At 37.0% G+C, this 13941-nt stretch overlaps 1 protein-coding gene and 1 non-coding gene across 2 annotated transcripts in view; both read right to left on the minus strand.

Annotated features, from left to right (window-relative positions):
* Positions 1–9875, minus strand: part of sf3b3 (splicing factor 3b, subunit 3) — a 32582-nt gene extending 22707 nt beyond the window's left edge. The window contains exons 1-10 of the mRNA XM_053500470.1: positions 9779–9875; positions 9053–9174; positions 8720–8875; positions 8080–8250; positions 5785–5957; positions 5312–5453; positions 4986–5098; positions 4559–4696; positions 3174–3277; positions 868–1033 (exon numbers count right to left, since the gene is read on the minus strand). Of these exons, the coding sequence (XP_053356445.1) occupies positions 868–1033; positions 3174–3277; positions 4559–4696; positions 4986–5098; positions 5312–5453; positions 5785–5957; positions 8080–8250; positions 8720–8875; positions 9053–9122 (1233 nt within the window). The 5' untranslated portion in view covers positions 9123–9174; positions 9779–9875. The remainder of the gene's footprint in view (positions 1–867; positions 1034–3173; positions 3278–4558; positions 4697–4985; positions 5099–5311; positions 5454–5784; positions 5958–8079; positions 8251–8719; positions 8876–9052; positions 9175–9778) is intronic.
* On the minus strand, positions 5528–5607 carry LOC128528398 (small nucleolar RNA SNORD111). The gene has a single exon (XR_008360950.1). It is a non-coding gene; the product is annotated as a small nucleolar RNA SNORD111 (small nucleolar RNA).
* Positions 9876–13941: the final 4066 nt, after the last annotated feature.

Below are 13941 nucleotides of genomic sequence, written 5' to 3' on the forward strand. Positions count from 1 at the left end.
AGCACCATTATAGTCGTTCCTCTCCTGAACATACATTTAGTCTACAACAAAAAAGAAGTGCCACCTTGTGCCCTTATTTGGTATAACTGTGTAGCCACATAACTAAACTTCTGACTGTTACAGTACAGTAGAAGCAATTAGAATTATAACTTATAACTTATTATAAAATGACATATCTATTGCTATGCGTAATAATAAAAGGACATTTAGTCAAATTCCAAATTCAGTACATTACAGAAAATAATGAACTTTATCACAATATGCTAATTTTTTGAGAAGGACCTGTATATAAAAAAAATGGTCATATATTAGGCTACTATATTAATTTAACTTTTAAAAATTGTATTGAGTGTCTTACTGAATGCATTTGTTGGTTTTTATATTATAAAGGATTTGTTTGTTAAAGTGTTAATAATGTTAGACCCATTTAAACATGTATTAAACTAGTGGGAAATATTTTAGGAATCTATGCAGCCACTAAGTCAGCATGTGCTGGTCTTGGGGAGTCATGCCACAACTGGATGCAGAAGACAGTGGCTATGGGAGCTGATGTAGCAGCTGTGAATTTTGGGAAGAAGGGAGGTGTATCAGTCAAACTACAAGAAAAGGCAGAAGACTGATTTTCAAATCCTGGCCACAGGATATGTAAAGCTTCAGTGGTTTGTTGTAGCTGTTTGTTGTTAGTGTTGATTGGTGTTTTCAAATTAAAGAAATCTGTTAATATACAATTTGTAGTTGTGGTGCTCATTAATTTTTGGTGGGTGCTCCTAAATTTTTGCTGGTGCTCCTAACTTTTTGAAGTTGGGAGCACCAGTGCTACCAAATAAAGTTAATTTTGAGCTCTGCATACACCAATTTACAACTTACCTGGCAGGTCATGATAGGGGAAAGGTTCTCCTGTTCATCCACAAGCACAAGGTTCTTAAGTGGTCGTGGCTGGAAGAAAAACGTGTCTCCTTCCTCCAGAGGCATGGCAGAAGAGAACTCTGGTTCATCATCATCATCACCCAGGTGGGCAATCTGATAGAGATAACTAACACAGACAGAGGATACAGATACGAGACACATGTGACAAAGTTCATAAAACTGTGACTTATTGTGAACTTTTGTTTATTTATTTACCTTTTATAGCAGTAAAATTAAATCTAAACAGCACTGCTAAACATAATTAAGATCTGAGATGGTATACATTTAAAACTTGTTATTTTAATTGGAAGGCAACATATTCCATAAAGCAAAATTTTTCTTCATTTACTAACATCAAGGGCTTTTCACAAATGCTGAAAAGCTTATGTAAAACTCCCTTGTCCTACAGAATTCACTTGATATACAGCACATGGAACAAAGCTGCGTCAGGGAATAACAAATGGAAATACTGCACAGAATGTGAAAACTCACTTACTTCCCAGCCCACATACACATAGTAGCACGCTCTTTACTTCTCCCTTCATTATTGTTTGTGATGATGGTTTAGCATTTTTACTCTCTGCAGAGTAAGGCTCAAGCACATCTCAAGAGCTTCTGCTATAGGTGGATGTATAAGGACCGACTTTAAGGAATTAGTTGCTGCCTTTGCTGATAACTTTTCATAATCAAAATCATGCTGCATTGTTTTTATAGGTAGCAAATAGTTTGTTGTGTTCTTCTGGCAAACCTTTCCTCACATGGTTTTGATTTAGTACATTTTTTTTTTCCCTTTTTTTTTTTTTTTTTTTTTTTTTAAAGTTGGGCTCTTTTAAAAAGAGACTTGGTAATATTTCCAGAGAGACAACTGCATGTTGATGTGGCTGTCGACTCATGTGACTGGCCAACTGAGACACAACCAATCTGTAAAAATTAGGGAATATAGGCCGATTTTGAACACTTACTCCCACATTTCCTACGTTCTTAGGAATTAAACAAATATTCAGCCTTTAAAATTAGATACAAATATGTGAATATTAAAAGTTAAGCAGACTACACAATCAAGCAACTAGAGAAATTACCTTGGCCTACTTGGCCTTCCACTGAAATCTTGCCTGGCTTGTGGTCTGAAGTGAAAACTGAAACTTGTTTTCTATTCCTTATCTGCACATTCTATACAATTTTACATTATCTCTTACGAGTTGAAGGTTATTAACATTAACGTTTTTATATAATATCATTACCATGTCTTTTAATAAAGACATGAAAGATTGAGCATTTACTTTCACTGTTTTTACATTCCTGAACGATGAACAAGAATTAATAAGGCATTCCAAATCTTTCATCAGCCTGCAGTCACAACCTCTCCCTAAATACTTTGAAAATACTTCTGTCAATGTTTACCTTTTTAACAAAGGAGTAACTGTTTCAATGACCAAACAGTGTACAGAGGAATTTAAACTGGAGCTACAGTCATCATCAGTCAAGCCTTATGACTAACACCTTTAAAAAATACTTTCAGGTTTTACCAATTTTTAACATTAATTATAACTTAAAGGCAAAAATGATAGCCATGCAAGATTTTTACAAAACAGCAATTTCTACAACACACTGTATGCTATGCACAAGAGTTTGGATCTGTTTAAAATGTTTACCGTTGTTTCTGCATTTTCATTATGAAACACACTTTCCACACATTCTGTGAAATACTGACTTGTGCTGTAAAATTTCCCCTTTCCAAGTACAAATGCATGCACAGCCTGAACATTTTTTAAATAAAACTTTTATATTCTATTCCAAGTTAGGTGGCTTTCTGGCAGTGCAGTGATAAATCTTTGACTACACAAGCTTTTGCCATTAAGGCAACTACATGTACATTTCCATTATGTTTATAACTGTTATTTTATAAGGGGTTTTAGGTTTTTTTTTTTGTGACCAGGGTCAATGTTGGAGCAGAAAGTCAACTTCTTATTTTACTTGTCTTTTCTTCTCTTGCAACATGACTTACAATATGCTTTATGTGTTTTCTATAAAATATTCAAATTCTGTTGTGGATGAAAACCTTTAAACCATGACCCAATATTTTATTTTTGCTGCAACACTTTTCTACCCCCTGAATCAAAATGTTATAACAGAGCCGTAAGTAAAGACAACTGATAAGAACAAATATCTGAACAAACTTGTTTAAAAGAAACAGACAGGAAATTATCAGCAAGTGCAATTTCAGTTATCCTCTGTTGTCAGACTTATGACTGTATTTTGTAACTTACTGGTTTCCAAACTCTGATGCCACAAACAGGAAGCCAGTCTTCAGTACACACATTGCAGTGGCCACAGGGATGGTATCAAAATACTTCATCCTGATCTCTGTGACCTAGAAACAGGTAATGCAATTTACTTAAATATAAGAGTTTCAAATACACCTTACATTATTACATAAACAATAGAAATCCACAGGCTATTATTTTTGTAACGTGAGAAAGTAGAGATCAGATATCAACATTCTCTTCAGCATTACTCAGAGAAGAGACATGAAGGTATATCATCATTTCCACATCCTGGCTAAATGGCCCAGGTTCGCTTAAGTGAGCGACAAAGAAATAGGCAACTATGGCTGTTCTATATATGTGTGTGATATAGTCACGATCACACTGATCGGAAAATTTACAATCTTTTTTTTCCCCTGACAATCTTCTGGCTCCACACTCCAATCCTGTAGGTAGCGATAATGCATCAACCGCCCATAGGCTCAAAAGAGGAAGAGGAAATTTTCTCCCTAATTTAGTCATGTCCCATTCCTCCCCGTCACTAGGGGGCTCCCACACTCCCACATTTGCACAGTACTGCCACTCAGTCGAGAGGGCCGAAGACTATCATGTTTCCTCAGAACCAGGTGATGCCAGCCGACTGCATCTTTTCGAGCTGCTCGCTTACCCACCGTTGGGGGAGGCGTAACACACTCTCTGAGGGAGCTCGGCCAATCAGCTCTCTCTAGACCACCGGATGCGAGAGGTTCCGGATTATAGGGCGAGCACTTTACTGCACCACTCGGAGGCCTACTTTAACGATTTAAAAAGTGTGAATCAATTCTGAAACAAAAAGTGACTGTTTTTGCTTAACATTGGAGGCTTTGTTAAATGTGTCAGATTTTTTTTATTAAAACAAATTCAAATGGGAATGTTAGACAAATGAAGCATCAAGTCCCACTGTATGCTGACAACTAGTCAATATAACAGCAGTATGTAAACAGTACAAACTAATTTCAAATGCAAAAGCTTAAATATATAGCTTAAAATTAAACACAAACCTACATTTTACTGAGCAGCATGAATCACGTCATAATCACACATCATCGGCCACTATTATATCTTAAAAAAAAAAAAAACATACCACATGTGATGCCAGTATGGGAATAGTTCAGAGTGTACCACCTGTAGGATTATAAAGACTTTGTGACTAATTCGACTTTGGACGAAGTTTGGCTTTGAAACACAAGCAACTTTTGATAATGTAATGCCATAAATATCCATTTCTTCTGCAATCACTGGCTCATCGACAGGTGCATCTCTATTACGAACGTAATACATGATTTGACAAACAAAAGTGGAAACGTGCTTCAACTCGATCCCCCACCCCCCCAATCATCTCTACCTACCATCTCCTCATCTGTTTCCAGGGTAACCTTGAAGATGTCTCCTTGCTCAGTCTGGGCAAGGAAGAAGAACATGGACTTGGTTTTGTGAGTGGCTGAGCAGACGAAAATCATGCCCCTCTCTGGATCGTCCAGGTCATTCTGAGTTATTACAGGGAAATTGAACAGATCAGCTCTAAACCACTATGGCAAATTTTCAAGCTTGTTTGCATTACTCACAATGTAATCTACAACAACAGTCCACAAAAACCACAAGTGCCATATAATTATGTTTCTGTTAAAACTAACAGTTATGAGATCAGAAGTCTTAGTTGTCTCCAGGGTTTGTGGCAGAGAAGAGACATGAAAACCTCATCATTTCAGTTGAAAGTCGAAATATGGTTTTAATCATGAAACGCCGTCTCTAATGCATAACCACTGAAACACTCACCCGTCTGCGTGGGATTGGGCAGCGGATATCCGGCTGGTCCCCAAAGTTCTTGTAAGTGATGTAGTTTTCTGAGCAAATGAGCACACCACTTGGACCATCAGAGCCACCTGGAACTGTTGGTTGAACACAAGGGCACACGAAAGGATCAGACAAACACTACAAAAGACAACATTTACATTAAATCATAACAAAAGTTTGTCAGATATCACCATTTCTCCTCACGTCAATCAGAGAAGAGACATGAAGTTAGATCATCATGTTTACATTAAATGCACACCAATTTAAAATGCATTCGTGCAACAATTCTTTTCTCAGACAGGTCATACCTGTGATGAGGAAGTTGCCATGTTCTTCTAGAGCCTCGCTGTACTTGCGCACTACGTGGTTGAGTCCCAGGTCCAACTCATAGAAGGTCAGAGTCTGCTGTGTGTTAGCTGCTGCTTCCCCTGTGGGGTCATTATCGGCTTCCTGTTAAATAGAACAGTATACGACTTAAACAGAGAAATAACCAGTGTTCTAATAAAGCTGTAATTCTGTGCACATGCAGTGATCAGAAGTCTTTACAAATCTCTCCAGTCAAATGTCAGAGAAGAGACATGAATAAACTCATCACTTCACTGAAAAAAATACTTAAAATATAATAGGTAATGGATATAACAGAATATTAAATAAAATCTAATTACCAAATAACACTGGCTAATATTTTTTAAATAAATTAATGCTCGCAGCCATGTTTTAATCCCACAAGGGGAATCACAACACCATAACATTTGTTTAAAAGAACAAGCTGAATTCTCACCTCGTAATCCATCTCGAGACAGGCAAACATGGGGTTCTCAAAACCCACATCTACTCCGACCACATGGTAGACGAGCGTGTTAGCCTTGTGTGCTTCCAGAGGAGAGGAGATGGTGAGGCGTGCAGCTGCATCTCTATTCAGGATGTACACCAATTTCTGCTTCTCTATAGCGCCTGTAATGAAAAGTCCACAAAGCTCTTTAACAAATAGACAAATAACAAATGGATTATGCAGAAGTTCATGAAGCTTTAACCAGAATGAAAAACATTTCACTTCCAAACTGCAGTTTGGGTTCATATAAAAGGATTTCCTAATGATGGAGCTTACCCAAACAAAATATTGGTTTGCCTGTTCTAAAGATTTATGACTTATGACTCATCATAATTACCACCCACTTACTCACTAAAACTGTGCTGCGTTACTGAGATGAAAACAGTACATGACTGCAGGGGTACAGTAATACAGACGCTGGGAAAAACATTCTTTAGGCCTGCCTGCACAGATAAAATCTGTTTTATACAACACCTGGGTTACAGCTGAAATACACAGACCCAAAGTAATATTTCATGGGAAAAAAATATTTTTTTATTAAGGGGGGGTCAAATTACTACCAAATGTGATTTGCAGTTTCCACAATATGACTATAATTCTTGTTAAGATTCGAGTCTTCCACATGGGAATTCACAAGACCGCCATTTTATCAAATTTTATTTCAACCAAAAAAATGCACTGAACTTAAATAAAGTAATAATGCTCTCTACATAGGGCTTTTCCTTATTTTAGAACTGTTCAAGTGAAGAACTTGGATGCTGTCAAACAAGAAAATTAATAATAATAAATAAAATAACTAAAGCTAAAGAGCATCACTGCTTTTTGGACACTCGGCCAACTTCAGTACTTCATAGCATGCGTTAGTTAAAATTTTATCAGCATAAGGTAAATATCACAACTTGTGAGGTAGCCTAAAATTAAGTACGTAGTATACAATTTTGTATTTATTGTTGACTACAATTTTATAGCTCAATCTTAACATACCCCAGCTTCTGACTGGCTGGTATTGACCCACCTCTAGCCTCAGATTGGCTGGAATATCAGTGTTGTGATATTGAGTGTTGGCGCAAGAAAGAGTAAGAAAGTACAGTTTGAGAACGAGAGTGCAAATGAGCGTATAAGCAAGCAAGAGTAAAACCAAATCATATAACTCAGTTTTCAGCACAAAAAAGAACAGCATACTACAGAAACAAAAGATTTGCAAAAACTTGATATAAGCAACGACTGTCTTGTGTTTATCCTGTAGAAAGAAAATACATAATCCTCATGTATGCTCAAATGCAGCTGAGCTTATTATTACTCAACTACTATTAGTAATTATAACAAGTGTCAAATACAGCCATTTTGTAATATTATTAGGTCCTGACCACTGCAGACCATGAACATCTCACAAAAGCTGAAGTTTTGGCGTTGCTCTGATCCAGTCATCTAACCATCACAATTTTACCATTGTCAAATTTAAAACCTCATGTCTGCCCATTGTTCTTTTTTGTTTCCAACACGTCAACCTCAGGGACAAAATGTTCAACTGCTGTCTAATATATCCCCACCCACTTCCAAGTACCATTGTAATGATGTATTGGAAGTGTGGCTATTCTGACAAAGGGACAAATTGTGATCACTAGACTACTGGGTGATAGCAAATCCAAAACTGCAGCTTTTCTAAATTGTTTCTGGTCTACAGTTTACAGAACCTTCCAAAAGTAAGGGGGCGGGGAGACAGTAAACCGGCGACAAGGTCATGGGCGGCCAAGGCTCATTGATGCACATGGGAAGTGAAGGCTGGCGCATGTAATCTGATCCAATAGTAGAGCTACTGAAAAGGTCTTTTCACTAAAAAAAGTCAATGCTGGTTCCCATAGAAAAATGTCAGGACATACAGATTATTACTGTTTTGGTGGCAAAAGAGGGACTTACTCTATATCATGCGGGTGGTCATTACATTATGGCTGATTGGTGTAGTCTGCTTGGCATTTTTTAGAGAGCAAAACGACGACTTAGAAAAGCAACTTTGTCAAATACTGTATATTTAAAAATCTAAATTTTGTGCAGTATAGTCAGAAACTCTAGACATCAAAATTGAAAATAATAAAAAAAGGAGGCACCAATATTTAAAAATTTGTAAAATGTGACTTCTTTTGCAAATATGGCAGATAACATTACCTTGACATTTTTGTACTGGCTAAAGAGAAAAATTAATTATTAAAAGATATATAATTTTAGGTGGGGGGAGGGATCTCTTACCTATCATAACAGCTCTGCCTTTGGGATCCACAGCCAGAAACTGTCCTGGAACAATGCGTCGACAGCCACTCTTGCCAAAGGTCTCCTGGTGCACCTTTTCGAACATGTTCTTGGAAGGATGATACTCCAAGATAACAATACGACCTGAATCACTGCCCACCACGATGTAGTCTTCAATATAACAAACAAAAGCACACAAGCAAAGAGTGACATGGTGGATTATTTAAAAACTTTAAAACAGGAAAAGTCAAAAGCAAAAAAATAAAAAACATTTTTTTTCAATATATAAAATTTTAATTTCTGTTTCATCTCTTAATATACATTAACTGTGTGCAATAAGACTGGAATCCTGTAAGTTACACAAGTCATTTGCATGTTGGCAGGCACATAAAACCCACAACAAAAAGACCACTGGAGTAAACATGAGGTTTGCAACAGAAACATTTACTGCTTTTATTTATTTATATATAGGTTATTGCTTTATCCTGGTGAAGTTATGTGGTGGTTTAATTTTTTTCCTCATTTACATACAACAAATATCACAACTAACTTTGACACGAAATATGTAGGGCAGATATTCTGCAAGAGCATCAGAAGACCTCAGAATTTCTTCCGCACAAATCAGACAAATAAAAATCACCTTTTGTGCCACCAGTTAGCCTGAAGGCCATGAGAGAGCGGACTATGCCGAACACCTCCATGGTAAGCAGCGTGTGAACTTTGCCAGTGTTTGCATCGGGCCGCAACAGCTCCAGAATTTTTCCTCGAGAAACGACAATCTCCTGCTGCTTTGTACCTTGAGTCAAAAAACAAGACATAGTACCAAATGTGCTTTGAATATTTGGATCAAGGTTATTGATGAAAAAAAAACATATGGAAGCACAATTCATCTGTTAAATGAAATAAAACCACAATATCATACACATGCATTTGCATATGCTATTATTGGCTTGAACCAGTGGGAATGGACTACCTGAGAAGTTGCCATGGATGGCATGAGTGATGCCAGTTGCACGCTGCAAGGTCAGGTTGTACAGAAACATGATCAATGTCTCTGGACCTTCAGCTCTGGATGGAAAAGTCTACTTTTAATACCTGTAACCACAAAAAAAATTTAGTCAGCAAAAATAAAACAGAGTGAACACTGACCTCACACGAGCCTCTACGAACTCAACACTCTGACCACTGGTAGACTGATGAGCAATGCTAACAAAGCTAGGCTACAACTACTACCGACTTATTCTCCAAAACTACGTGCAAATGCAATATTACTAAAAATTTTAGTGGCTAATTTAAAGATAGCAAGTGGGTACGTTCCCTTTAGTAAGAAGCGTAACGTTAAGAAGCGGTAACACCATTTTGTTAAATACTTTCACAACAAACTAGCTAGCACATTAGCTATGAAACTACTCAATCGTTAAATTATCTCATAAACCGGTTTTAAGTTAGCCGCTAGCACCTCGATTTACATGAGAAACACTGACATTAACTAAACACAAGTTTCGTTTTTGAAGTTTTTAAAACTATTAAACTTCACAACAGCTAGTGCTAGCCATTTTGTTAGCATGTCCATTCATAACTAGCCTGTGCAGCTAACGTCGCAGTCTTTCTCTAACGTGTTCTTTCGTGCTGCATTCAAGCACATTCATTGATAATATCATTGTCTGATGTCTATTTGTAGCGTACGAAAAAGATTTACCGATTTTATTATCAGGATGTTGCAGATAACGAGAGATGAAAAACTCATTCACAGTATTATCTCTCCAGCCTCGTAGTTTGCAAACGCCGCTCTGACGATGAGGGGCCTTGCGATTCTCCAGGCGCAGGTTTTGGCTGTCCTGCTGGATGCCTGTCGAAAATTATTTCCCAGATATCACACTACCTGTTACAAACTATTCACTTTAATGAACTTTACTTTTTATTGTAAAAAAGAATGGTATTGAATCTGATATAGAATATTTAGTAATATGTATTTAATAAAATATCAGGAGGACGTTTTGTGTCAATAGGGTCAGGGTTCGATTCCCGCCTTGAGTCTGCGTGTATGGAGTTTGCCTGCTCTCCCCATGCTTGGTTTGGTGGGTTTCCTTCAAATACTACTTGGCATTGGTGGCTAGGGGTTCAGTTCCCACCCATTGCCCAACTGTCACCCAATTCCCAAACCTCAGGCGATGCATTTCCAGTCCCAACCCTGGATATAATGGGAGGGTTGCATCAGGAAGGGCTTCCACCCACCACTATTCCATGTAGTGTGTGTGGATCATATCTTGACAAAAGTAGCCAAAGGACTTACAACAACAACTAATTGGTTTCCTTCCACAGACGAAAAAAAAAAAACCTTCAGGTTAGGTTAACTGGCATTACGTTGTGTGTAAATGACAATCCGGCCTCGATCTGGCATCCTGACCACTTAAGTGACTGTCCCCGTAACAATAGGTGGGGAGTATCCCTCTCGTCTTGCGTTTTGGTAACATTAATTCCTTCATCCAAACAGGGGCCTTAAGCCTGGAGACTTTGGGTACAAGGCAAGGTACCCCTTTACAGAGTGCCAATCTATCATAGGGCACACACACATATACACACACACAAACATTCTATGTGCAATTTAAGAAATTCAAATTAACCTAATCTGCCGAATCTGAATTTGAGCCACTTCACGATAATCTCAACAATCCAGTGGAGGAAAAGAACAAGAGAAGGAATTTATTAATAGGGACATAAGCAAGAATATAATTGCCTTGGTTTGAAATATCAGAAAATATTTCAAACGATCATGCATCAGCATCTTAACAATTAACCACATTCTCCAACAGAACAGGTTGAGGATGAAACAAGCCTATCATGTTTCTTTTAACAGCAACTCCAGTAGAGTCAAAGACCACCACTTGGAATATGTGCAATTATGTTTTTTTCATAACGTATGAAGTATTGTAGTACAGGTATGCATTACAACAATGTGTACGCTAGTATATCTCTTTTTTTAAAGATTCTTTAAAATTGAGGCATTCTGCATGAACTCATCTTTGTTGGTGAAGAAGGATTTAATTTTACCAAGAGGAGAAAAAGGAAGAACACTGGACTATTGTAAATGTTTCTGGCCAACTAGACCAGAGGCAAATGCTCCCTTGCCCAAATAGAAACTAAGAAGTACAATCAATCTCATGTATTGCACAGATGCCGTAAAGTGCGTGCACACACACACACACACACACACACACATACATTACTGTACATGATTGGAACTGAAACAAAGACAGAATATTGCCCACAGTATTTATAATTTTTTTTTTTCATTTGGAGCACTCATTTTTTGAGAAATTATATAAAACCTGGAAAAGACCCTCCAGTCACTGAACCTCTATTCATTCAACACAACACTTTACACAATAACTGCATCAAGCCAACAATCTGCTGACTGTCCTGTAGCTACTGCAGCTCCTTTTATTTGTTTGTTGTGACAAGTTTCTTCTTTCATTCGTGAAATGCAGGCTCATTTTGTTTAAGGTCTGGTGATTGACTTGGCAAGTCTAAAAGTCTAAATTTCCCTCTGTAAGCAAAGTGTTTTAGATCATAGGGCTTTATGCAGCAACAATCCTTCAACTTTTCTGTAAATTTTCTGTCAAGAGTAAAAAAATGAGAGAAGTCAATGTCAGATGTCCAAAACATTCTTAACCATCCCAACCTGCTATCAGAGATGAGCTGAGTGATGAATCCCACTGCATTTTACATTGGAGGCACATAAGATTAGCAAGAAATTATTATAGGTAACTGCCCTTTAACAAAATCCACCAGGTCCTTGTTGTGCCATGTGCAAACCGGGTACAAGAACTGGAGAGATGTCACCAAAGAAAGGGAGGACGAAGAAAAAAAGAAGAAGAACTACAACAGCTGTTAATTTGAAGTACTTTAACATAAAGTAAAATCTAAATTCTTCCAAAAAATGAAGACTGACTTTACAGGTTAATATCAGCTGATGAACGCACAGTTAAATAAATAGAAAAAGAAGTGTTTTGATGGCACATAATTGAGGGATCATCTATGTTAGAGTTATATGAAGTTGAGTTTTTTAAATAACAGTTGATCTGTATAGTGGTTTTAATAATTATGTGTTTCAGAGTGCTTGTGGCAATCCATAACAACTCAGCATCCATTAATCGGTCTCATTAAATCTGTGCCATGTCTAAAAGCACACTCTCTGTGTAGAAAACATGACCAAAGTATTTACAGTAGCAGCAATTCAGAAGCCATTCAGAAGCAGAACACACAAGTCATCACAGGTTTTTTATAGTCTCAATTGCTCAATACTATCTTGTTAGCCTTCAAATTAAATGATATTTTATATGTTTTTAAATTAATTATCGCATTTGTTCTATTTCTCAATTTTAAAACACTTTTTGTGCACTGGACAAACAATTTTCAGACTGTGAAGATGGGATTTGTTTTTGTTCTTATCTTGGTAAGAAAACATTTCTGAATCCTAGAAATGAATGGGTAAAAACAAAATAGGAAAAATGGTGAATATGATCAGAAATAAGAGAACATGTGTTCACTTATTGCATGAGGCCCAGTGTGTTGTTCCATGATGGAGTCCTCCCGGTTAAACTGGATGCATTTCTTTGTAAGTTGAGACAGAATCTTTCTGTAGACTTACAGTAGAAATACAGATGTATTTGTAATTGTATTGTGCTGCTATCATCAGTGAGTCAGTTCCAGAAGCAGCCATACTACCTCCACCATACTTGACCAATGAGCTTGTATGTTTTATCATGAACAGATGCTTTCTTTTGCCACACTCCATTCTGTGGAAGTAGTTAATGTGAGCCACAGAACATTTTGTGGCTAACCTCTGTATGTCTGGAAGTTCCAACCTGGCCTCTCGATTCCTGCTTCTGATGAGTGGTTTGCATCTTTTGGTATAGCCTCTATACATCTGCTCTCTGATTTTTCCTTAAATAGTGGATTGTGATACTGACATGCCTGCTCTTTGGAAATTCACTCATTCATGTTTTTGGGTTTTTCTTCAGAGCTTTCGCAATATTCTGGATAGACGTACAGTACACATCACACATTAAAGCTCACTCACTCATTCACTTACTCAATCATCTTCTATACCGCTTTATCCTGTATTTAGAGTCGCGGACACATTAAAGCTGAATTCTTAAATATGGTCTCTTTTGATCCCAATAGTCTTGACATTCTTGCTAGTGCAACTAAGTGTCTAGTAGATGATGAAATAAAAAATTGGCTTTGCTGTCCTAATATATTCAGAGGAGACTGTATTATGTCACCGATTCATTCTTTTTTTGCATATGTACAGTTGTATAATATCCAGCAGCAATGCATTTATGTTTTCTGATAGACCTGGCCATGAAAAAAATGTGTCCTTATTTTTTGCATATTTGTCACAATTAAATGATTGAGATAACACAAGGATACCCTAAGTAAATACAAAATGCATTAAAAAAAGAAGATTTATGAATGAAAAAAAAAAACAGTAAAACATTCCTGGCACTATGTGAAAAGGTAATTGCTTTTTTGCTAAATCTTATATAAACTGTAACTAACCACATTTTTTGGAAAGCTGAGTTAAACCCAGGTCTGAATAATGCCAGACCTGTTGAATCAGGAAATCACTTGCAGCAAATAAAACCTGTCTGAAAGTGAAGTAAAAATACAAAAATGTATACAAAAAAATCTCAAAAAGCAACACATCAACAAATGCAATCTAAAGAAATTCAAGAACAGATTAAAAAAAACAAAGTAATTGACATGTATCAGTTTGGAAAGGGTTACAAAGCCATTTCTAAGGCTTTAGGACTCCAGTGAACCACGGTGAGAGCCATTATCCACAAATGGAGAAAA

Source organism: Clarias gariepinus, chromosome 7, assembly GCF_024256425.1.
Source record: "Clarias gariepinus isolate MV-2021 ecotype Netherlands chromosome 7, CGAR_prim_01v2, whole genome shotgun sequence".
In the NCBI taxonomy this organism is placed as follows: domain Eukaryota; kingdom Metazoa; phylum Chordata; class Actinopteri; order Siluriformes; family Clariidae; genus Clarias; species Clarias gariepinus.